Source organism: Sebastes fasciatus, chromosome 1 (assembly GCF_043250625.1).
Source record: "Sebastes fasciatus isolate fSebFas1 chromosome 1, fSebFas1.pri, whole genome shotgun sequence".
Classification (NCBI taxonomy): Eukaryota; Metazoa; Chordata; class Actinopteri; order Perciformes; family Sebastidae; genus Sebastes; species Sebastes fasciatus.
The window spans coordinates 34825829-34852323 of NC_133795.1; the positions used below are offsets into that span (position 1 = coordinate 34825829).

At 40.2% G+C, this 26495-nt stretch overlaps 1 protein-coding gene across 1 annotated transcript; it reads left to right on the plus strand.

Annotated features, from left to right (window-relative positions):
* Positions 1 to 282: 282 nt before the first annotated feature.
* On the plus strand, positions 283 to 25570 carry camk1a (calcium/calmodulin-dependent protein kinase Ia). Its single transcript, XM_074645812.1, has 12 exons — positions 283 to 727; positions 2116 to 2234; positions 12121 to 12252; positions 16626 to 16700; positions 17722 to 17860; positions 17947 to 18073; positions 18344 to 18419; positions 18504 to 18616; positions 18698 to 18776; positions 20852 to 20939; positions 21059 to 21236; positions 23073 to 25570. The coding sequence occupies exons 2-12, from the start codon at positions 2149 to 2151 to the stop codon at positions 23174 to 23176; spliced, it is 1197 nt and encodes a 398-aa protein (XP_074501913.1). The 5' UTR covers positions 283 to 727; positions 2116 to 2148; the 3' UTR covers positions 23177 to 25570.
* Positions 25571 to 26495: the final 925 nt, after the last annotated feature.

A 26495-nucleotide genomic window follows, 5' to 3' on the forward strand; every position in this document is an offset into this window, starting at 1 on the left:
GTCATTTTTTAGTCTTAATTGCTGTTGTATTTTTTTCCTGTAATTTACAATTAGTCTGGCACCTGTGATGGGTCCTGTGACCTGTGACAGCCAACATCCAGGTTGATGCTGTGTGAGAGAGAGAGAGAGAGAGAGAGAGAGAGAGAGAGAGAGAGAGAGAGAGAGAGAGAGAGAGAGAGAGAGAGAAAGAGAGAAAGAGAGAAGCAGGGCGTTGCCTCAAGTTTAGTGGCAAATCAGAGCTTTAATTCCTTGCAAGTAAGTGTAGATTCATTGGTTTAAAAATACATTTTACGCAGGCCGCTTGGCTATAATGTGTGTGCCTGTATGAGAGGCTACATTATTCACAGTGACACGTTATGCCTGTTTTGCAAAGCCTCTATACATCATCTGCATACCCAGCATATCCTTTACAGATGCGCGCTATCCACTGCGCGCTGCGAGACAGATGTGCAACAAAAGCTGTTCACATGTAACAGACGGTGGTTTTTAAATACGGTGCATCGCGGATCAGGCTTGTTTTAGAGGAGCAGTAGAGCATATTTTCTTCCTCCTGCTGCACTACGTCCACAGACGTCTGGTTGTCTTGACGTCAGAAGGAGCAGTGTGAGCGAGCCGGCGCTGCGCACTAAAGCTCGAGCTCAGCATCCACAGATCAGCTCCCAGAGGGAAGGACAACACACCACCACCACAGAGACACAGAGACACAGAGACACACATCCACAGTCAGGTATGGATTTATTATGTTTCCATTTCATTCACCGAAATGCATCATCAATCGTGTAGTTTTTTCTTTTGAATATAAAACTTGTTTTGTTGTCGCATGTGTGTGCGTGTGTGTGTGTGTGTGTGTGTGTGTGTGTGTGTGCGTGCAGCCTCCTGGTTTATAACCCAGAGATGCTGCCTTTGACTGCTGTACCCTTGAGCTCTGCAGCAGGCTAAAGCTCGCACACCCACACCGCCTTTTCCTCTCTCTCTCTCTATGAAGCACATATTACTGACATGATCACCAACATGGAAAATCATTTTCAGTATTGCAGACCGATTTTTATTCCCATTCAACCTCCTCTTTATTCCCATTCACGCCCCGCAGCCTCAATGCAGATCAGATGTTTGAATACACTTTCCATTTCACCTCTTGTATAGGTATAGGTTTTATTTTCCTTCAGAGCAGCCTAATTGTTTAAAGCTTCAGATGTTAAATATAGCTCAGGCCCCCCCCCCCCCCCCCCAGCTGGTATGTGCCTATACTGACCATGCGTTTGTTTGTGCGTCGGTCCCTTCATTGCCACTGTCTCTGTCTCTGCTGCACTGTTTGCCCTACTTTCTCTTATTTGTTGCTATTTATTGTTGCCCGGCTGGTTGTCAGCAAAGTAAGGCTGTAGGGTATAGTTGTTGTGGGCTGTATAGCTTGTTTTGGGGGGGCATGATTAGTCATATTCTCATTTCAGTGTGCAAGTTTTATTTTTTATGTTTTACTCATTTGTTATTAACATTCATGACATTTTACGCAGAATTATACAAGTTTATTCTCTGATTTTTTTAAATATAGGAGACTGCAGTAGGAGGCCAGGCCTGCAGATTAAATGTTTTCTTTCGCTTTGATTTCAGCTTATTAATCAGTCATCATGAAGAATAAAATAACTTGTCTTCATGGCAGCGAGTCCAATCAAACTTGCTGCCATAAAAAAAAAAATCAATGGTTTATTTATGGCTGAAGGTTTTATGTAACAATCACTCGGCCAAACTGTAATGGACATATTAAACTGAGGGAGAATATATAGTGCAGTCTAAATACTCTTAATTAAATACAGTGCAAGAGTGCCCATTGGTTGTGGTGTCATATTTCAAGTGTTATCTATTATTTCCCCCACTGTGTGCTGGAATGATGCTTGTAACAGGCAGAACGTGGTTAAAACACACTACAACATGTAGTGCCTTGAGGGAATTTCTTGTCTTAAACAACCTATTTTCATTAATAGTCACTGGTCCAATCAGTAAATCACTGGTTCAGTTTAGCACAATCCTCCTGATCAGAGATTTATCCACATTTGATGGGTCAAAACTTAATCGTGCATGAATCTATTCACTGTTTGTTTTTTTTATTCTGCCCCGTAGCTGTAGTGTGGCGAATCCGATCAGCGTTGTAGGATGCCTCTTGGAGAGGATGGAACTGGATGGAAAAAGAAGACATCAGACATCAAAGAACATTATGACTTCAAAGAAGTGCTGGGAACGTAAGTTATACGCTGGTAGTTTAGTGCTGTTGTCTGACGGCCCCCAGACATTCGAGGGCCCCAAACTTGCAGGTAACAGAGCACATACGCATTTCACAGAGAGTTGGAGAAAGCGAGGGGGTCAAAGGGCGACCGCCACTCATTCTTTCCCCCATCTGTCCATGCTGTCAGGGTCTCTCTAGAAATTTGACTGACATTTTGGACGTGCTTGTCACTTCTGCCTCTTCTGACTCAGACTTGCCTTGTTCTTGGCCGCTGTTGGATGCTGACTCAACTATTTCCCATTCGCCTAGAAGTATTCCAACATGCATTTTTTCCCCCCCTGGCCAATTTGACTCTCTTCTGAGCTGCGCAAAAATATTCGGATTAAAATTACGTTTTTTGGATTGACTGGTCATAGGCAATACAAAACAGCAGACGAATAACAAATTAAGCAACTTAACTGATTCTAGTTCTGGAAGCAGTTTGCATATTTCTAAGTTGGTCTCTATTACAATTATGACTGAGTTGATCATGAGTTTAAAATGCTACGGCGTATGTGTTTGACATGCATGTGTTTATTTGCACCTGCAAATATGTGTGTGCAGGCATGTGTGGTTGCATATGAGTGTGTTTGTTACTCAACATCATTTTCAGTTTAGTTATTCTTCCTGCCTTGGACATTTCGTCAATATTTGTGAACATGAGTATTTCAATTTTAACCGTTTTATGTAACAAAAACAATATGATTTAGACAGCTAATGGCAGATGCACACTGGAGACTTTATTTTAGCCATTCAGTAAAAATTACCTAGTATGGCCTTATTATGGCCAAAATGATAATCACGATTATTTTTGATCAATATTGAGATCACGATTATTTATCACAATTATTTGTTGATTTTTAGGGACAAAATATTTTTATTTCACTTTCACATTTGAATAAACACAACACTGCTTTTACTTACATGTTGTGCTACATTCCTGTACAAATCTTTACATCAAAATAAGACTGGTCCATATTCACGGTGCGTCTCCTAGAAGCAAAATAAAATTATCCCCAAAAACGTTTTACCCAAAGTAAAATCTACAGAGCACTTCACTTTCAGGTTGTGCAACATTCCTGCCGATTAACAAATTGTTGCATCAAAATAAGACTTAAAATAAAATTCATTCTTCTTCACCTGAATTCAGTGCATTTTCGTTTTGCCCGTAAAATATATAGTACATTACTTTTCTGCTCTGGACTGAGGCGGCAACATTCACAAATGTTTTTATCAGGCTGCAGGGTGCGTGCGCAGTGGCTTGCCATCTCCCCAAAAGTGAAGCCAAAACATCCTGAATCGCACCCTGGCTGGTTGTTAGTTTAGGAAGTGTTTGATTTGATATACAGCAGAGTTTTCTATGAGAAGAGCACACCTTTTAAACGTCAATATCGTAGTCCATCACGTTCATTTAATTGTGGGAGGCCAAAATTGTGATCGCGATTAATACTCAGTTAATTGTGCAGCCCTACAAATAACGATACAAAACCCAATGAAACCTGCAGTATTTTGATATAACCCGTCTATATCTGAATGAGTCAGCTACCAATGTGATGATTGACTGGAGGGATGTGACAGACCGTTGTGTGAACAAAGGGATCCAGAGCACATGTACAGTATGCTCGGGGCAAAAAGGAAAGATGACATGAACCCCGTTTCTGCAGCTGCTGCCTTAAGATTTGTCTGAAAAACTTTTATAAAAGTTCAACTATCTGATGTGATTGAGCAGCCACCTATATTTCCTGTTGCTATATAGTCTGGAATCCAAAATAGATCACATTTACATCTCAATTTAAATTCAATACACCTTCATTTTATAATAAACTGCAAGATTAATCTCCAACCAGCAGGGAATAGGTTGCCTTGTAATGGTGAGGGCTGGACTCACACAGACCTGTGACTGCACTCTCCAGGGGGACAGGACTGAGCCCAGATGGTCTCCAACCCCCCCCCAAACCAAGTACAAGTGACCTAGCACACGTCCACCTGTGATGACACCAGCGTGCCATATGGAGTGTGGTTGTTTTCTATCTTCTTGGAATCACACCTGCTTCCCCGGAGAGGCTGCACAGAACCAGATTTTAATGACTGCGCGACTCTGGTTCACATCCAAAAAAAAAGCGAAATAGCAGCGGGTAGATGATGATGAGGATGTCTGGTTATGTCGAAAGCTGTAGGAGGACATCAAATAAGACTCCATCGGTCTCCGTCTCAGAGCTGTGCACGCTGTATGCAATGCTCTTTGACTAGCAGACTGTTTATTTGAGAACTCACGACTGCTGCTAAACGCTGATAACTTCTGTGTTATGATTCCACTAAGACTTAAAACAGCGATTGTAATTTGAAGCATGATATTAAGGGTTATATAACGAGGATTGAAAGAGTGAAATGCCAGGATAGCATGTTCCCATATTTCATACCAAAAGCTGTAGTAATATTCTCTCCCTCCTGTCACAGTAGCCGGACCTGGCAGAGGGCAGAATTAATGTGTTGACGGAAAGCTCCTTATGCTCGGAGAGAAGATTACAGAGGAGCTTTATCCAGGAATTCAGTGCGTGAAGTTAATTGATTTATGTTGAAATATTATATTCAGATCCAGCTAATCCTCACAGTTCTACCTCTGTTTGGAGTCCACTTCAGGACGAGCTGTCCTCGAGGCAGGGATTGAAACAATCCCCCTCCGCTCTGCAGTTATCATGTCTGTCACCCTTTGGTCGCACGTGTTTTGGCTTTTTCTTTTATTCTAAACTAACTTTTCTTCTGTTATTTACCCAGGATGAAATCTCTGATATAACTCCATATACTTGTGAGGCCTCTTGACCTTTTTGGAGTTGTGAAGCTATCTAATTTCAGAGTATTCACAGTCAATATGGAGCGATACCGCTGTTGCTTTTTTGTCAAATGAAGGCGAAACACACTTTATGAGATTCTATCTAACTCAGGTTTTCTTAACTGCAGTGGTGGAAGAAGTACTCAGATCTTGTACTTGAGTAAAAGTAGCAATACCACAGAGGAGAAATACTCCGTTACAAGTAAAAGTCCTGCATTCAAAATGTTACTTACATAAAAGTAGTTTTACAACCAAAATGTACTTAAAGTAACAAAAATAAAAGTATGCATTATGCCGAATGGCCCATTTCAGAATTATTTATAATTATTAATGAATTAATGTGTTCATCAATTTAATGTTTCAGCTGCTAAAGGTGGACCTTATTTTTTTACTTTATATACTGCTGGGTAGCTCGTGAATTTCACCGAGGGATCAATAACGTTTTTTCTTAATCTGTAAAAATACATCATAATTTATTTGTTGATTATATTTTGTATTGTGAATCTGCAAAGTAACTAAAGTTATCATATAAATGTAGTGGAGTAAAAAGTACAATATATCCTGAGATGAAGTGGAGTAGAAAAATAATGTAGCAGAAAATGGAAATACTCAAGTAAAGTACCTCAAAATTGTACTTAAGTGCAGTGCTTGAATAAAAGTACTTAGTTACTCTCTAGTACTGCTTCATTGTGATCTGGAAGCCATCTTTACCGAGTGACTTTGTTAAAGACTAGATGGGGGGAGAGAGTAACGCTGCCCATCACTGTAGTTGTTACTGTGTGGATTATTGTTGTCATCAACTCTGTATTTCATGGATGTTGACATCATGGATGAGTTCTTCTTTTACACTTTGATTAAATGTCCCATGAATCAACTTAGAGATCGTAACTTTTGATGTGTTTACAGTCTGTATGAAATAAATAGGACGTTGTCGGACGGAGACTTAAAGGAGTAGTGATACTCACGTATGAACATTAGTTCAGTTTACGAGTCCCGTGGACAGAGATCTCCCCGCAAGCTGGCAGCTTGTCTGACAGAAATGAAGAGCATGGGGCCGCTTAATAAAATAATATCAGACCAAACGGCAGTAAAAAAAAAAAAACAGTTCCAAACATCCACAGCAGAGTACTTCTCATGTGTATCGCTGACGCTCTCCGTCGTAGAACTATCCACCAAACAAAATAAATGATAAATAATAATAATACATTTTATTTGGTGGCGCCTTTCAGGACATCCAAGGACACCGTACAAAGATAAAATAAATACTCGGACAGATAAAAACCGCCAAACACGACGAAAACACCATCAGAGCAAACATAAGAGACATTTAGGAGACACATATGAGGGGGAATAAAACAGTAACGATGTTAAGGGAAAGACAATACAGTGAATGGGCCAGTTTGAACAGGTGATAGAGCGGTTGGAGAATAAAACACTGAGAATACGGTCGGCCTTTGTGGAGTTTGTCTGCCGACTCAAAACAATGAGCTTAAATCAACTAAACCGGCAAAGAGCTGCAGAATTTGGTGTTGATTCTCAGTGGCAGCAGCAGTATTACCAGCACCCCCTTTCACAGTAGGCTGTTTTATTGAATACTAAAATACATATTGTTTAATTGAGCTTCAAAGATGGATATTTGGCATATGATGGTTGAATGTTGTACTCAGAAAGAAAGCACAACAACGGTGCCTTAAAAAAAAACGAAGATGTGGGTGGATGCGAGTTTTAAGAAGTCCAGGTGGATAATGTGTAGGAGCATAAACACTGTGATGCAGGACTAAAGCACTCAGGCTGGGTGTTTATAGAGAAGAGCAGAGGAGTTAAGAGGTCTGACCTACACATGAATTTACTAGAGTAGATGGAAAACAGTGAATGGTCCAGTTCAAAGCTTTGTTGATATGAATATATAAAGCTATTTCTCATAATGACTCAGATGTAAGAATGAATTTAGATTGTTTGGACTGTATGTCCGCACGTATCCACTCTCCTCTTTGTCTCTCTCTCTCTCAAACACACAAACACACACACACACACAATATGGATTAGGCTAAAAAAGAGAGAGCTTTTTCGGGACTTGGAGGCATGTTGGTGAGATCGATAGACTTACGGATGCTCGACGCTGTCTGCAACAGGTCCTGACTGTGCCTGATTGATGGTGTGTCTTTAGAACAACAACAACAAAAAAGACCATTATGAACAATATGTGACGTTGCGGCAAACATCCATCATTTGGAAGTGCAAATGGGATTTAATTACATCACACTTGACTCTCGTCAGGTGAAGCCTTTAAGACATGGAAGAAGGCAATGAGAGCTCACTTATCATAGTGAGAGCAGTGAGAGACGCTGACAGCCGTGTGAGAATGTGTGAATCAATATTTTCCCATATGGACAGCTGGGATTACTGCAACCTGTGAGTGTGTGTGTGGTGTATGTGTGTGTGTCAGACAGAGAGCCATGCTGTGGTGTTCATGTTGTGCTGATGGCTTTGGGGCAGACACCATCACTCTGCTACAGATGCATGATTCTGTCTATCCATCCATCCATCCATCTGACTATCTATCTATTGGAGGTTCAGTCCATCTCAAAAATGTCTAAAAATACGTGTTGACAGTCTTGTTCGTGAACACAAAAACAGCCGAGCGTCAGCTATGAGTCTCAAGGCCAATGACTCATGTGGAACTTATTCATTTTAATTTGCTAACAGCGAGTCAATGTGCGTGCCAGGATTATTTATTGGCATAAAATAGATGAAATGATGTGTCACGATTTCAGCGGTCTGTTTGCTGATTGCTGGTGTGTTTTAATCGGAGACTGGAGAGATTGAAGTCTATAAATCTGGACAATAATCATTTCACTGACATGTCTAATGCTGAGACTTTACACATTAGCTGTTGACTAAATCTCATCAATTCAGAATAACAGCTACAGTAGCTTCCTGTCCTCCTCTTCTCCCCAAACCCCCTGAGAGTCCTCCCCTACTGCGTCTCCGAGTAGAAATTAGCAACTGGATGCTTACAGTAATTACAATGTGTCTCTCGGCAACAGCAGAGAAGTGTGTGCAAGCATTTTTTTCTTTTCAGGAGTAAGCATAGATAAAGCAGGGATCAGGTCACGTACAGATAAACTTGAGTCAAAATTTGTAATCAGATATTTACTGTAGTATACGGCTCTGACAACAGGAGCGATGACAATGGATAAAATAACAGATGCTGTTGCTATACTGTTACTATTGTTACTGTCATAGTTGGTTCTTCTAAGACTGAAAAGGATATTATTCAGTTGTATGTTTAACGGTCTGTTACATTAAAAAACAATGTTCTGGTTAGCTGGATTTGGAGGATTACATTGCTCTGCTGCACCCGATTTGACTGTTATCGAACTATTAAATAGCAGTTATCGGTCGCTATAAGCAACATAGATGTGGGTCATTCGGGGCGTACTACTCCTACGTTGTGAAAGGGAAATTTAAAGGTACTATAGAATCTTTAAATTTCACTTTCGATTAAAACACGATTAAAACACGATTAAAACACGTAAATTGTTACATGTTATGTAACAATTTACGTGTTTTAATCGCTTTATATTGCCAATGTGTGTACGGATTGTAACGAAACTTAAAAACTGAGACATTCGCCGACTCTTTCAGTTGCCTATAACAACCTGTGGACTGATTTCTATGTAAGTATACTCGGAATTGTTTTGCTGGGAAAATCCAAAGAATATGACGTTTATGCACACTCCCGGGTGCCTTGCCTCTCTTCAGCTCCCCTAAAGCGCCAAAACTGTGCAGCTAATATAGTAAAATACTGTCTTGAGTGCTTAAGCTCTGGTTGGCCAGCTTGCTGTGACTTACAGTAGCTATGCAGCATGGATCTGTTTGGTTGCTTCATAACATTAGCTGATAAAGTAATTCGCTAGCTGCAAGCTAGTTAGTATCATGGAGCCAATGGTCAAAATAAAATCTAGGAACATTACAGAACCTCATGTAAGGGATAATGTCCGATGAACTGTCCATTATCAGGAATTAATGGACGACGTGGAGAGATGTCAGGATGCTGACTGCAGTTCGCTTAACGGCCACAGGTGTCATTAATAAAAAGGATCTTCTGAACGTTACATATAGTTTACTTTAAAAGCAACACCTTCTAACATGTAAAACTAAATAAAACGTTACGTTTTGAACACACAGAAAAAAGGCTTCTTTAGGTTTAGGCAACAAAAACAGTTAAGTTTAGGGAAAACATCGTGTTTTGGCTTACAATAACTACGTTTCAAAAGTGAAACTTAACGCTTGTGAACACAAAGACAACTAGTTGTTGGCCTCCTGGGTGAAAACCCTGCATTTTGTGTCCCATCCATCGCCCCCGACCTCCATCCCCTATTGAGTTTCACGCTGTCAATACTACAGCGCCCGACTTCCGCTTCTGCTCTTCTCATAATTACTACGCTCACTAGAGGTCGCTGTCGTGTTTCTTTATACATTCTATCTATGATGTACCATGTGATTAAATTATTAAAAAAAAACTACTGGTGTAGTAGGCTCTTATAGAGAGCTGCAGGAAAGAGTCCTAAAACCAGGAAATGAGTTAATGGGTTTTTAGTTAGATGCCTGAAATAAGGTCTGTGTTTAACACAATCTTAAGAGGATTTAACGTTTTGTTCTACGTTATGATATACGTCAGTAAATATCCCACTCATGAATTTTGAAGCTTTTATGTGTCTTAAAAAAGGTGGTTGCTAACAAGTGGCTAAATGAGACTACAAAACGTCATCATGCCGACTCATCCGCCTTTACAGCCTTGTTGTGTAGACTCCGTGGTGCAGTTCGTCTCTAGCTTAACATTAGGTCACATGACCATTTCTCCTTGTCTCAGATTGATTTATTTCGAAGCTAACCAGCTTGAGCTAAAGTGATTAGTGGATTAATTGAATCGTAAATTAACAAAATGAAGTGGCAGCTATTTTGATAATCAAATAATAATTCCGTAACTTAAAGCATAAAAGCCGAACATTCTCCAGTTCCAACTTCTCAAGTGTGAGATTTTGCCTCTTTTCTCTCATTGTAAACTGAATATTGTTGGGTTTTGAACTGTTAGTATGATGAAGACCCCACCTTGGGTTCTTGGACAGCGTGACAGACATTTTTTCACTAGAAAATAATTAAAAATAATCATCAGTTGCAGTCCTGTAACCAACAAAGCTTTTTCTCCATTCATGGCCAGAAACAGAAACATTGTTTTCAGTTATGAATTCACATGTCAGTCACCACCTTTAGGGTCTTACCTGTCTGCCCCCCCCCTGTCTTGGCCCATTGACCCTTCTATTTTAAACAGCCAATAAGACTAAATAGATTATAACAGAGCTTTGACGCTCCTGACCCTCTCAGGAAACTCCCACTGTAAATGTGGCAGATTTAAACACATTAAAATGCTTTTATGGGTCGATGAGAATTGGAGCTTTATGTGATTTTGCTTTGAGATTATTTTAAGGGCCGTTTAAAAAATTAAACCGGAGATGCGTGTGAGAATCGTCTCTCCTCGTGTGCATCCATCAGCTTCTCTATGCAAACGTTTCTGCTGCGCTGGTTCGTTGAGCACAAGATGGCCACGGCACAAAGCCATCTCAAGGATTACCACAGATCCACATTTATTATGACACGACGATGGGAGGAGGTGTACCGAGAGACGCTCGGGGTTGCACAATAACTCTTCCGCTCTGTAATTATCTGTTAATAACCATTAAGAGCAGAATAAACAGAAAGTGAGAGATGTTTGCCTCCTTATCACATGGTTGTTGTTGGCAACGGCATCCTTTTATTTAAGTTTGCACACTTAAGATGTAGAAGTCCTCAAATGCTCTGCAGTGTGACAGACGGAAGAGAAGAGGGAATATTTGCTAAAACATGAACATTGAACTCCCATTGTGTGTTGCATGACGGTGCTGTTTCACACACACACACACACACACACACACACACACACACACACACACGTAAAGGATCCCTGCGGTCGCTAACAATGTTTGTGCGTTCAGGCCTCCTCCTGAGCAACCTCCCACGCTCCTGTGGGGAGACTGTGTAAATACACACTATTCTGCCTCTCACCATCACCATAATCCATAATGCAGTCTGGTCTCCCTCGGAAACAGCCACACCACATTTACTGGATCTATTATTGAACAGATCAAAAATAGTTTCTTTTTCCTTTTTTAAAAAAACAAGTGATATAAATGTCTGTGCGCAACTGATGCTTCACCTCCTGAGCATTTCCTGAGCCCCCCAAAAAACTCTTGGTAATATCACCATTTTTAATTATTCATCACACGCATGCATGAACACGCACACATGCACGCACGAACGCACGCACGAACGCACGCACACTCACGCACACACACGCGCACACAGATGGCTGGTATTTGGAGATCTTTTTTTAAAACCGTGTGGTTAGTTGAGAGACCGTTTTTAGGAGGCCACAAAAATATGTGCTAACTTTATTTAGTGTGGGAATCAACCCAAAACACCCCTTTACACTGAAAAAAGATATCAAGAATTATAAAATGATTTGCATGAAAAGCTCTGAATATTCTGTAGGGCCGTCCTCCACCGAAGAAATTCTTAGTTGACTAACACTCATACAATTTTGTCAACTAACCGATTATAGTTGATTTAATCGACAGATGAGTTTCTCCACAAAGAATCTCACAAAAGCGCCACTTTAAATCTGGTGTTTACCACCAGAGATGTGGTCATATTTTTTTTGGAAATAAATCATTCAGCATGAAAAAAAGCATGAAAAATGACTAATCGACTGAAGAAATCTTCGCCGACTAAGACCAAAACAACCGATTAGTTGACTAATCGACTAAGAGGAGGCAGCTCTAATATTCTAGCTTCTTTTGTGCAACACTTTCAATCCAATAAGGCCTAAAAAGAATGAATCCTACTCTCCCATCTTGGCCATTTCACCCCACACTCCCACACATTTTCTTTCTTTCAACGTGTGCATATGTGTGTGTGTGTGTGTGTGTTTTAGGGGAGCTTTCTCCGAGGTGGTTCTAGCCGAGGAGAAGAGGACCCAGAGGCTGGTGGCCATTAAGTGCATCCCCAAGAAAGCACTGGAAGGCAAAGAGAACAACATTGAAAATGAGATCGCCGTACTACACAGGTGAGGTCACCTGAGTTCCCTGTGATGTGTCAGCTTTGTGCTTCGTGTCCCAACAATGCATGCACACAGATGCAGAATACGTGCAAGGGGGGGGGGGGGGGGGTCAATTGAACGGGCGACTAAATGCACGGTGTCAGTAGAAACAGTAGGATTGTGCACCGGAAATGTCAGGAGTAAAGAACATAGACCTATTTTTAGTGTCCCTGTTGCCAGGGCAACAGCACACAGAGGCGGAGATGGTGTGGAGTTCCCCGCAGCAGTGTATTGAAGAAAGAGAAAAAGACATAGAGGGTGGAGAAGTGGAGAGGGGGGTGGGGTACGATGGAAGGAGAGAGATATGGCAGAATGGGAGGAGTGGAGTTTAGCCAAATACTTAAAGTCACCGTTAAATAAATGTGAGAGTCATGAGAGAGCGAGAGAGAAGAAAGTTAATCTGAGAAAAAAAAAATACAGATGGATTCTCTGTTTCTGCTGAAAGTCACGTCTCAGCTGCTGATGTGTTACAGCGATGGTGTGTCAGCTTGACTTGAGAGCCAAGAGAGATGCTCGACTGTCTGTTGGCTCATTCATAACAATAAATGATCCAGTTCTGTGTGTGCGTGTGTGTGTGTGAGTAAGAATAGTATTTGTTATATAGTCCATGAGCTGGTCGTGCCACTCTGGAGGGACCATGTCTCATAGTGATTTTTTTAAAGGTCTATGTCCCCAGTGTTGGAAAACGCATGATAGCATTACAGCAATGGTAGCTTTCTATGTGCTATCACTCCTTTTTTCATCCCTCCATCATTAAAATTGTTCCATCTTTTTTCGCCATTTTACACATAGATCCAGTATAAAAGAGGGAAACCAACACACAATATCATGAAGTCATATATCGTTGTAAAGCTTAGACTATAATCTATCCTTCAGTCACATTGTCATGACACTGAGGTCAAGAGAATTTGACCTTTGACCTCTAATGCTGCAATGGGGCAAATTCTGAATGCAACTTCAAATGCCCTTATAACTAACTCCATATTGATCTGATGTGCTAATGGATAGTTCCAGCATAAAGAGCACAAAAAGAGCTTTAAAATGATATATTATATGACTAACAACAATAACAACATTTCTTATCAGAATAAACGTAACTTTGTGCAGTTTGTATCTGATAGAATGTTCAGAACCTTGCATTGGATTCTGTTATTGGGGGCGTTTGTAAACGGCTTTCTAAGCAGCAGAAACACAAAATAATACAAAACTCAAAAAACTGTACTAAGAAATGAATTCTCTATCCATTATTTTATGTTTTCTCACTCTTACCTCATTGTCAATATAAACATGTTCCAACTGATGAGGCCCTGACTCAGTGGCAGTGGGTTATATTCCAGGTGATATGTGAAAATGATGTTCACTTTTTTATAAAGGCATGAAACTTGGTACACTTGAACAGTTTGGAGCCCTAAACATTTTGAGACATGGAGCCATCGCAACAAAAATTACCATAACCAAATTATGTATTTTGCATCATAGCTCCTGTGCCAAACATGATAATACAGAAAAGGTGATGTCTGTCCCTTTGTTTGGATGGCCAATGTTTACAATGATACCATTCACAATATCATAAACTGTTCAGGTGAATAGTTAATGGTGAATTCAGTGATGTTGTATGAAGCAAATCACACTATCTGAGAACCTAGGCTAGACTTAACTACTACTACTTAACTAGACTATAATATCATGTCTGTTATGTGCATGTATGTTGTATAGAGTTTTAAAAAGCTTAATCCTTTTGTTCATTAACCCTGACAATACAGTGACTGTTAAGAGGAGAGCAATATTCAATATGACCATAACAACTTAAAGCTTAAAAAGAATGTCAAACACAAAAGATGAAAGACACATCCTGCAGATGTGCCGGGATGCATCATCAGTGATGGAACATGGGGTCATTGGGTATTTCGGGTCTTTCAACATCAGACACTCTCACCCAGGCGACCCAGCCAGGGTTGATCAGACCCCAGCTTGAGTCCCAGCAGCAGTCGCCCATGGATCTAGCCTCTTGATCCAAAGCCAGTCTGGTGTCTTTCTCTACAGCTTCAGTAATGGGTCTGATGGCCTTCCTCTATGGCCTCCCCGGTGATGTCCATTGCCCAGTGCCCAAATGCTTTGCAGCCCACCTCCACAGGCTCACAGCGAGTTCGCCAGCCTTGCCTTCTACATTCTTACACTAGCTCCTTGTACTTGGTCTCGCTTCCTCTCATTGGCCTCATCCATACGCTCTTTCCAGGACACTGTTAGTTCCAGCATGATCAGTTGTTTGGTAGAAAAATTACCATAACCAAATTATGTATTTTGCATCATATCTCCTGTGCCAAACATGTTAAGGTAAAAGTAAGAGTATTGTTAAACTCTTCACAGTCACTGTATTGTCAGGATTAATGAACAAAAGGATTAAGACTTTATATGCAACAGACAGGATATTATAAAGTCTAGCCTAGGTTCTCAGATAGTGTGATTTGCTTCATACAATATCACTGAATTCACCATTAACTATTCACCTGAACAGTTTATGATATTGTGAATGGTATCATTGTAAACATTGGCCATCCAAACAAAGGGATAGACATCACCTTTTCTGTATTATCATGTTTGGCACAGGAGCTATGATGCAAAATACATAATTTGGTTATGGTAATTTCTGTTGCGATGGCTCCATGTCTCAAAATGTTTAGGGCTCCAAACTGTTCAAGTGTACCAAGTTTCATGCCTTTATAAAAAAGTGAACATCATTTTCACATATCACCTGGAATATAACCCACTGCCACTGAGTCAGGGCCTCATCAGTTGGAACATGTTTATATTGACAATGAGAAAACATAAAATAATGGATAGAGAATTAATTTCTTTGTACAGTTTTTCTAGTTTTAGTATTATTTTGTGTTTCTGCTGCTAAGAAAGTCGTTTACAAACGCTCCCAATAACAGAATCCAATGCAAGGCTCTGAACATTCTATCAGATACAAACTGCACAAAGTTACGTTTATTCTGATAAGAAATGTTGTTATTGTTGTTAGTCATATAATATATCAATTTAAAGCTCTTTTTGTGCTCTTTATGCTGGAACTATCCATGGGCACATCCGATCAATACGGAGTTAGTTTAAAGGGTATTTGGAGTTGCATTCAGAATTTGCCCCATTGCAGCATTAGAGGTCAAAGGTCAAATTCTCTTGACCTCAGTGTCATGACAATGTGACTGAAGGATAGATTATAGTCTAAGCTTTACAACGATATATGACTTCATGATATTGTGTGTTGGTTTCCCTCTTTTATACTGGATCTATGTGTAAAATGGCGAATAAAGATGGACACATTTTAATGATGGAGGGATGAAAAAAGGAGTGATAGCACATAGAAAGCTACCATTGCTGTAATGCTATCATGCATTTTCCAACACTATGGACATAGACCTTTAAAAAAATCTCTATGAGACATGGCACCTCCAAAGTGGCACAACGGCCAAATTTTGTGGGGTCTGGCTGATGGACTAATAGTTATTCTTTAATAAGCCACGGCTGTAGGGGTGTAAGAAAATATAGAACAAATTTAATATCCCAATATTATGTTTTATGATACTGTATTGATTCTCAAAAACATTTTATCAATTTTTAATTAATAGTTTACATGCAAAGATTGACTCTATCAATACTGTATTTCATTTGCAAAGAGATGCACCCTCTTAGTGTATGTGCCCTCTGGACTGGGGTAAATACAAATGCAGGACCCACTCTTCTGATTGCATAAAAAAATGAAAAAAAAAATTATTCAGCTTTTATGCATATGGTAGTGTGTTCTTTATACTATGACAGTTTTCCTGAAATTAGATTAAAAAAAGGGCTTGTGTGTGTCTTGGGCAACATACTGAACCCCAAATTGCTCCCGAAAGCCGTGGTATCAGTGTGTGAATGAATATTTAGATCAGATCCTGGTGAGCAAAGCTGGCACCTTGCATGGGCACCTCTGCCATCAGTGTATGAATGTGTGTGTGAAAGGGTGAATGCTGACATGTTGTGTAAAGTGCTTTGACTGGTTGGAAGACTAGAAAGGCGCTATATAAAATGCAAGTCCGTGTACCATTTACCATTCTGTTAAGCCCTTTAGCTATAATCTCATAGTCATGAGAGTTTGTATTTAAGGAGAAGAGGGCAAACACAAAGTTTTGATCTAAACTAACTGTATAGCTTTTCATAGAAAAGAGAGCACTCTGAATTTGAATTATGCAGCAAGAATGCCATCTGGTGACCGACTGACAGTAAGCAGTTAGTCACCAGAGAGAGAAAGTGAAAATGCAACATATTCCATCTGATGATTTCTGTGCATTTATCCTCCTCAGAATCAAGCACGCCAACATTGTGACGCTGGAGGACATCTTTGAAAGTACATCCCACCTATATCTCGTCATGCAGCTGTGAGTTCCTCTTCATCTTACAGAAAGGGACAATTACATAACAGAAGATTTATAAAGCGTGCATATTTACTGTAGACAATTCTGTGGATTTACTGCAAATTGAATGTCATCAATTTATCAAGAAGAAAAGCCAAACCTTGTCTGGTTCAACGTCTCAAATGGGACTATTTGCTGCTTTTCTCGGTTTAACATCACTTTAAATTTTAATATTTTGGGGTTTTGGACTGTTTGTCAGACAAAACAAGACATTTAAAAATGTCGCCATAGGATCTGAGAACTTGTGATTCGTTTTCTACTTATTTATGTAATTTTATTACATTATCAGTTAACATGTAGTTTTCCCTTTTGTTTCAAAGAGCATTAAGGATCATCTTATTCCATATTCTAGTGTTATATATATCTATATTCATATACATCACTAGGGCTGTAACTAATCAGGATTTAACACATTCATTCTTGCAGACCAACATACTGGTCCAGGGCTGCAACCAACAATTATTTTCATTATCGATGAATCTGTTGATTATTTTTTATCAATTAATCGATTAGTTGTTCGGTCTATAAAATGTCAAAAAATCAGTGATTCCCAAAGCCCAAGATGACGTCCTCTAATGTCTTGTATGTCCACAACTTAAAGATATTCAGTTTACTGTCATAGAGGAGTAAAGAAACCAGAAAATATTCACATTAAGAAGCTGGAATCAGAGAACTTTTTCTTAAAAAAGTTACTCAACCGATTAATCGATTACTTGGCGATTTATTGTTGCAGCTCCATATAACACATATGCATCATATATAGTTTATCAACTGAAATACTCAAACTCAAGATGTTATTCTTTAACTGCACTAAATATTGTAGATGTCTTGTGTACCATTTTATACATAATTTCTGTCAAATTATATATATTTGGTAACTTATATATCTATAGAATTAAAACAATGTTCTGCGGTTTGAACAATATTTGGCTGCACAGCAGGAGCTGCATTCAACACAAAACCACCGTGATTTTTCTCCTGGCAGCGTATCTGGAGGTGAGCTGTTTGACAGGATTGTGGAGAAAGGTTTCTACACAGAGAGAGATGCCAGCCAACTCATCCACCAGATCCTGGACGCAGTCAAATACCTCCACGATATGGGGATCGTCCACAGAGACCTGAAGGTATCATTGCTCAGAGAAGACGGAAATACAACAATCCTTTCCCTTTGCAAACCTTCCTGTTTGATCGCTCTTCTTCGTCTTTGCAGCCAGAGAATCTGCTGTATTACAGCATGGACGAAGACTCCAAAATCATGATCAGTGACTTCGGACTGTCAAAGATCGAAGGATCGGGCAGCGTCATGTCCACAGCCTGCGGTACTCCTGGATATGTGGGTAAGGTATTTATTTCTCTCCTCGTGTGAGCTCAGCGCTCGCTGTTTCAGCTCATATCCCCTCTCTTTGTTCACTGCGTTGTGAGAGGCTCTTTCATCCACTACTGAGTCAATTGCAAGTGTTTCACAAGTGCTCTCTGCCTCTTTAACGTGATCCGCCAGATCACACGGTATTACCGAAAGGTCAAGATTACTTGAATTCACCCCCACTGCTGCTGTGAGTCGTATACAGTATTTTGTCTGTAATGACTGCTGTGTGTGTGTGTAACAGCTCCCGAGGTGCTCGCTCAGAAGCCCTACAGCAAAGCAGTGGACTGCTGGTCCATAGGAGTTATTTCTTATATTCTGTAAGTCTGAGCTCATTCCTCACTGAAAAGTACGTAAAGCGACCATTTTCCAGTATTGAATATGTTCTGATATCGCTCCCTCAGGTTGTGTGGATATCCTCCGTTTTATGATGAAAATGATGCCAAGTTGTTTGAGCAGATTCTGAAAGCAGAGTATGAATTTGACTCTCCGTACTGGGACGACATCTCAGATTCAGGTACTTCCGACTACTACAAATAGTGACATCTTACAAATCAGAGTGGACTATTTACAGCACGAACTTGATTTTTGTTTGCAGCCAAAGACTTCATCTGTCACCTGATGGAGAAAGAACCTCTCAAGAGATATACGTGTGATCAGGCCCTCCAGCATCCATGGTGAGAAAACCGTAATAATGATTGTCTTTATATAAAAAAAAATACACTCATACTCATCCCTCTCAATGTGGTTGTGTGTAGGACTGAAATCTATCTGTCAATTAGTTGATTGAAGGAAGTGAAAAAACGGAACAATTTCAATTTAAAGGGATAGTTTGGGTGTTTTGAAGTGGGGTTGTATGAGGTACTTATCCATAGTAGGTGTATTAACTACAGTAGATGACGGTCAGCGTGCCCCCAGCATCAAGAAACAGTCTATAGCACCGGCACCGGAGCAAAGCAATACAGTGCTGTGAACGGGGACGGCAGAAAAATATATTTTAGCCACCTAAAAAAAAGGCCCAACTAAAATAAATGATATCCATTTAAGTGTACGCTATATTTAGAATATTTTCTGATGGCGAACTGAACTGAAAGTGAAACGTATCAATACGTTTTTTGTCATCTGAGCCTGTTGGCTTTGGAGAGCGCATAGATAAGTTTCACTTTCAGTTCAGTTCCCTGTCAGAAAGGAGAAAGGAAAGGGCCGTTTCACGGTAAGATAAAGCGGTGAAAATATTCTAAATATAGTGTACACTTACACGGATATTGATGTTTTTAGGTAAGCCTTTCTTTTAGGCGGCTAAAATACATTTCTCCATCCACCTCTCTGTATTGCTTTGCTCCGGTGTCGGTGCTCCTGTCTGTTTCTCAATGCTGGGGGCACACCGACCTTCATCTACTGTAGGTAATACACCTAACATGGATAAGGACCTCATACAACCCCACTACAAAACACCCAAACTATCCCTTTAACTGAAAAAACTATTTTGATAATAAATGAATCATTTTACTGACATTTATCAAGCATTCTCTAGCTTCATGTGAGGATGTGCAGCTTTTATATTGTAAATTACTGTTGGTCAACCAAAACAAGCAATTTAAAGACATCACTTTGGGCTCCTGAAAATAATTCTGACCATTTTAGCTATTTTCTGACATTTTACAGATAAAATGAAAAACTCTGAAAAAACAAAGAAATTAATCAATTCATTTGAAAAAGTAATCGACAGTAGGGCTGCAGCTAACAATCATTTTCATTATTGATTAATGTGTTGATTATTTTCTCAAATAGTTGATTAATCGCTTTGTCTATAACAAGTATAGCTTCCCATAGCAGCTTGTTTTATCCGACCAACAGTGATATTCAGTTTACTATCATATAGGCCGGTGGTTCTCAACCTGGGGGTCAGTACCCCCAAGGGAGTCGCGAGATAATTTCCTGGGGTCGCCAGATAATATCGATAACTTTATTTGTATAGCACTTTTCAAAAACAAGTTACAAAGTGCTTTACGAAGACATAAAAAGCAAGATAAATTAGCAGATAGTACTAAATAAAAATAAGAGTTGATGCAGTTAAAATGACAAGCAAGGTATGAAGTACTAAAACACAGTAAGAACAAGTAGAATAAAAAGAAGAACTGATTAAGAGAAAGCAAATCGGAGTATGTTTTTTTAAAGATATTTGAAAGACAAAACAGAGTTAGCCTGCCTGATCTCCTCTTCAGATGGTTGTGGAGAAAAGAATCAAATAACATATTAAAAATAAATTAACATATTTTAGGCTGGGGAATGTTTTTTACATGACATCACCTTCACCAGTGATATAATTGGCCTCAGAATAGATTTTATTGAGTGTTTGTGAGAGTCAAAGTGTACCTGCAGATGAGTTTCTGAAGGGGGATTTCTGGCAGGTCAGGAGGAGAGACAAATGTCCTTGAGCATATTGGGCAACACCTAGTCGCTAGCAGTTCAAACTAAACAAAACTGGAGGGTCACGACTCGAAAAGGTTGAACCACTTATACAGGCTACTGAGTGTCAAAGAAAAGCATCCACTCTTCACATTTGAGAAGCTGGAACGAGCTTAAGTTTGTTATTTTGCTTGAGAAATGACTGGAACAATGAACCAATTATCAAAATAGTTGCAGATTCATTTTCTGTCGATCTACTAATCGACGAATAACACAACGAATGAAAGTCCCAGCCAGGTGCCGCAACTACCTGTAAATCCTCTAATGCTTGCTGACTTTGCAGGATCTGTGGAGACACCGCTCTGGACAAGAATATCCACGAATCTGTCAGCGCTCAAATCAAGAAGAACTTTGCCAAAAGTAAATGGAAGGTCAGTGCAGAGCAGCCTGCTGAAAGAGCAGTATTCAAATTGGTAGGAGTACATTTTGCTGTTTTTCTCCCTCAGTAACTGTCAGACACAGATGAGTTTTCCCCTTTCTCTCTCTGTAGCAAGCATTTAATGCCACAGCGGTGGTGCGCCACATGCGGAAGCTGCAGCTGGGCACTAGTCTCGAGGGACCCAGTCAGATTACTCCCACCAGTCCCTGCCATGGACATCTGCTCCCAGAGGAAGAGGAGGAGGAGGAGGAGGAGGACGACGATTTGGGGAACGGGGAGGAGGAGAGCTGTAAGTTACCAGTTCACAGTGATTGAACAAACACTCTCCTTCAGTCTTATTCAGACGGGTGGCTCTCTTCACTTACAAGATTCATGCCTTAATGGATTTAGTGCTACATTGTAAATTCACAGTATTTCAACCCTCTTGCGGTCAACTTTGCAATCATACAACTGTCTAGAGCAAGTAGTGGGAATCTTTCTCATCTCTACCATCTCTACCATGTGACAGGGATGCAGCATTAGGAGGAGTAGGATGCAGGTTTGGCAGGACAAATGTATAGAAGGCAGAAAAGAAGGACAGGACAGACAGTACCGAGCAGAGAGGGAGAAGATCGGAGAGGCATGCATGGGATTGAATGGAAGAGGGAGGATGAGGGGATGAATGAATGTGAAGAGGAGTGAGGTGAGTGGATGAAGGCAAGAGAAGGGAATCGACAACCCTTAGACAAACAGGAGAGGATGGGTCAACCAGATATACTGTAAGTAGGCAGACAGGTGATGACAGGTTAAGCTGAGGCATGACCTTGCTCCTGAACATACAGTAAGTCACCTTGTTGAAGGAATATGATTGTATTTTTAAAAATTATTTAAAATTATAGGTCTTATTCTCATAAAATTGTGGTCTTTTGGTCGTGCTAACCTTGTACTTGCCACCACCAAACTCTTGACTGAAAGGAAAAGTTTAAAGGTTCTCTATTCAATTTCCAGAGAATTAATATAGCATCAAACAACTATTTGCTATGTAAAGATATAGAGGTGTAATGTCTACCTGAGCAGAGAACGAAGTCACTCTCCCTCTGTGTGTGTTGTAATCTGAGTTTCTCCGTGCTTTGTTTACATAGCTGGGCCGGCTGCGTGTGCCTTTTAGTGTGATCGTGGTCTAGAAGGTAACTCACAAATTGCAAAAACTTCTCGCGAGACTCGCGGCTCAACGTCCTATCCTGACCATAGCTGTTCGGGGTCAATGCCAAACTTTAACCATCTCGCGAGAGTTTCGCAACTTGTAGGTTACCTTCTAGACACCACCCTTTTAGTGCATGTTTGTGAATGCAAGCATGCCCGACTGGCTAGCTCACGGCCGCCGCTCTGCACTGCGCTCATACAGCGGTTACAGCTCATAACGTGGTGCCCACTAGTGATGCGTAGGTCAATCGCCGGTCAAAAAGTGACAAGGTAGCATTCCAAGTGAGTTATTAATAACTTACAGAAATAACGTATCCACCACCACGTAATGCGCTGTCAAGGGGTTGTGGTCATTTCACGTATTTCTGTGAGATTCCGTGAGCCGCGGCACATGTTCGCTTGTCTCTGTCCTTATCTCAGACTTCAGTCCTGACAATTGTGCTACTATAATACATAAAGTTGGGGGTTTGCAAGTCTGTTTGGGTTTGGGTGGTTGATTAACGCATATTTTTGCGGGTCGAGTGATGCGGATTGGCTCTCTTAACAGGTCGGGCGACTGTGGGTAATAAAAAAAACCTCACCCGCAAATCACTAATGCCCACCCTCCGGTTCCCCCTCAGGTTAACACTGTTAGCTCAGTCAGTGTTGCCATTGTTTGCACTGTTAGCGCTGTTAGCACCGTTAGCTTCCAGCCCCTGGCTCAGTTGTCGCCATGTTGTGTGGACTTAATAGGTATGTTCTGAATATCTGAATTTAGCACCTTTAAAATTTGAGTTTATTTGGAAAGCTTTAGGAGGTTGCTTGCCATAATATATGTTGTTTTGCAGCAGCATATCTCTACAAAGGACGTGCCGAGGGCAAAGTTATTATGACCCATAATCAGAATGAAACCAGAATGTCCCTTTGACCTCACACGCTCCCTTGTTTTCCCTCTAATCTCCAGTGTCCCACTACGAGGACGGCCGTCGTGGAAGCACAGAGGGCAGCGCAGACCGGGACAGCCTGAGGAGCTGCACCTACTGCTGCAGGCCAGCCAGTCGCGTTTGAGCACAACCTCCCGTTGTCATGGTGACATTGAATCCCTGGAGCGCCCAAAGCCCGCCCGCCCAGTCTGGCCAGGAATGCAGAGTAGTTATCAGGCAGAGTGCGTCCACAGCGAGCAGGTCACTGTCACAGTGTGGAGAAACATACTGTAAGTCTTTGTCCCCCCCAAAAAAATACACAACCCGACTCCAGACACACAAGTTTTTACTTTTTTTTTTGCAGACCAGAATGCAAGGCCGCTCCGAGTGGACGGTGATTTATAGAAAGGGTCAGTCTACATGATTAGCGATGTTGTCCTTTGTGCAGTTATACTGTAGCTGACGGGTCATTTGACAGTGTGTGGTCCTGGATGTTAGCTTCAGGAAGCCTCTTGAGTCCTAAAGACAAAGACGAGGCAGTGGCCTAAAGGCAGTCTTCTCCATTAGTTTTGTTCTCACATGATCAGTCACATCTACCTCTAATCACAATTACCGTCTGTCTGCCTCCATCTGGCTCCCACACTCTACGCTACTGGCAGCTTTCTCCAAAAATCTGGCCAGACAGGGCACAAAGAGAAGAGGAACGCTTCCTGCTGAGAGCTACTCCTGCATGTCTTTATACTCCTCCTCACCCATCAATGTGACTCGGTCCAGTCACTGACCAAGTAGCTGTTTAGTTGATTAAATCTCAAGGCACGACTTCCCTGCCGATGCCACCTCCCCATTCGTTCTGTTTGTCTTTTTTTCCTCATATTAAGTGTTTCTGTCCTTTTATAAGTATTTACTACTTTTTTTTTTTTTTTTTCGGAGAGCGGAGAGGTTGATTGTGGGGGTTATGGACTCTATATTCTGGCTCAGACTGGGTTTGTGAAGAGCGGTTCTGACCTGGAGTGTCTGCATGCTTCTGTTTGGGAAAACATCGAAAATGTATGAAGACTTTTTTTTGTTCTATGGCTGTTCTGTTATCAGAGGCTCAAACTGAGATCCCCCTTAAATCACAGGAATCTGACCTTCCTCCGTGGGCTCACATCATGTTAGGAGGTTTAAAAGGTGCAATTGCGTTGAGAATGCGTGGGAAGATAACAATCACATTCATATCACGCTCGTACTCTCTGTTCTGTTTCTGACCAGCGTCTAAATATCCGCCTGCTGGGTCTTTTTACACCGAGGCGGAGGGATCTCAGTCTGGGCGCTCCGCCTGCTCCGTGCTGTGCACCTCTAGTGGAAGAAGTTTTGGTCTACTGTTTGCATGACCTGGTTAAATATGTTTACATGAATGATGATCAATTAGTATAAACACACATGATTATTATTACTACTCTGTTGTATTGAAAAAAGAAAAAAAAAAGATGTAATACTGTAATTTTGAGCTATATAATGTGAAGTGAGTAACACCAGAAGTAACGTTGTTGACAAAGTACAACACAGCACAGTGGACTTATCATTTGCATTGACTGTGACAGTCAAGTCTACCTGAGTGGCATTTCAACTGTATATTTACAACTCAAATCTTATTTTTTTCAGTCTGTTTTCTTGCTTATGTAGAATCTATTTATTCCTCTCTGGCACAAACAGAAAAAAAAATACACATATCCTAATTTTACACAGGTGCCAGCCACAGTACAAAACATGAAAAAAAAAAAAAAGGAAACCGCGGTGCTGGAAGCATCACCTGTCTGCCGTGGGGGTGTGCAAGATGTGTCCTCCTGGGTAGATGAACTATAAAGCCATACAGTGAAGTTCGGGGGATGTTTTACCGTAGATTCAGACATGTTGTCATCTTATAAACATACAAATCAGATGAAGGACGGTGAGGTTTTGGCACAAAAATAATTCTCCCTGAAAAGACTTTAATCCTGATATTAATCATACCATTGTTAATTTAAGGTCACGACACAATGCCGTATTAATAGTTAGCTGTAGAGATCCATGAAAACTTTTGTTGCCCACATAAAACCAGTTCCCTCGATCTGTCATTGACACTCACAGGTCCATAGTACAATAAAAGAAGGCAATCACTCTGGATTTACACGACTGTAATTGTGGAAAATATGCAAACTGTGTGAAGGGCTTCATGTTAACTGTAAGATAGCCAACGTTGACCACTTTGATAACCTGGCTATTATTTGTTTGGTAATATTGAACCTTACCTGGGATTTGTTTCCACTCGGCTGTGTTTTTTTAAAATCTTATTTTACCCATTACAAAAACACATCTAAATGCATAAAAGAAACACCTGTATATTATATATATAAATATAAGTATATATTGTATATCCTTTTTTGTAAAAGCTGTTTTGAGCTACAAATGTATGGATGCAATGCATCATGGGTTATTGAACAAGATGTGAGAAAATACAATGATTTGTACACACAACAGATTTGATCGCAGGAAATGAAATAAAACTTCCTTGTCTATGCATTGTGTGTTCTGTCATTGTGCAACAACTTCACTGGGATTTGTAAAGAAGTGGAGTCGATTCAGACTTTAAAAAACTGTGCGGATTACTAATGACGTGCAGATCACTGAATTTACTTACTTATTTGACCTCTTTACTACTTTATGCATTAGGCTACTTATTCCTCCTGTTGTCACACTGAGTGAGCAATATGCAAAACTAGTGATCTCAAAGAAACAGTGGAAACAATAAACACATGTACAGTAATTCAACCCAAATAGCACCTCTGTAAACTACAGCCTCAACAATGACCACAGTGAACTACTATTATGGATCGTATTATTATTATTATTATTATTATATAGATGTTCTTGGACTTTTTAAAGATAAATATGAGCTTGATTCTTCTGGTATACTGATAATTATTATTTCATAATAAGATTTATACATTCTAATATTTTCCAAAAGAAATTTTCACCTCCCGTCATGCATAATCAGGGGAGGAAGAAGTATTCAGATCCCTTACTTAAGTAAAAGTGCTAATACCACACAGTAAAAATACTTTGTTACAAGTGAAAGTCTTGCATTGAAAATGTTACTTAAGTAAAAGTATGTAAGTAGAATTAGGAAAATGTACTTAAAGTATTTAACGTACTATTATTATTCATGCATTAATGTAAAAGCAGTTTTTTACTGTTGCAGTTGGTTGAGGTGGAGCTCGTTTTTAACTGTTTTGTAACTAATAATTTTTTTCATTATGGATTAATCTACTGAATACTTTCAGCATTAATCGACTGATTGTTTGGTTTGTAAAAATTCTTAAAATAGTGAGAAATGTCATCACAATGTGTGTTTTGTCCAACCAACAGTCCGAACCTCAACATGATTAAAAATCTATTTAATTAATTAAAGGAAAAATAGCAAATCTTAACATTTGAGAAACTGG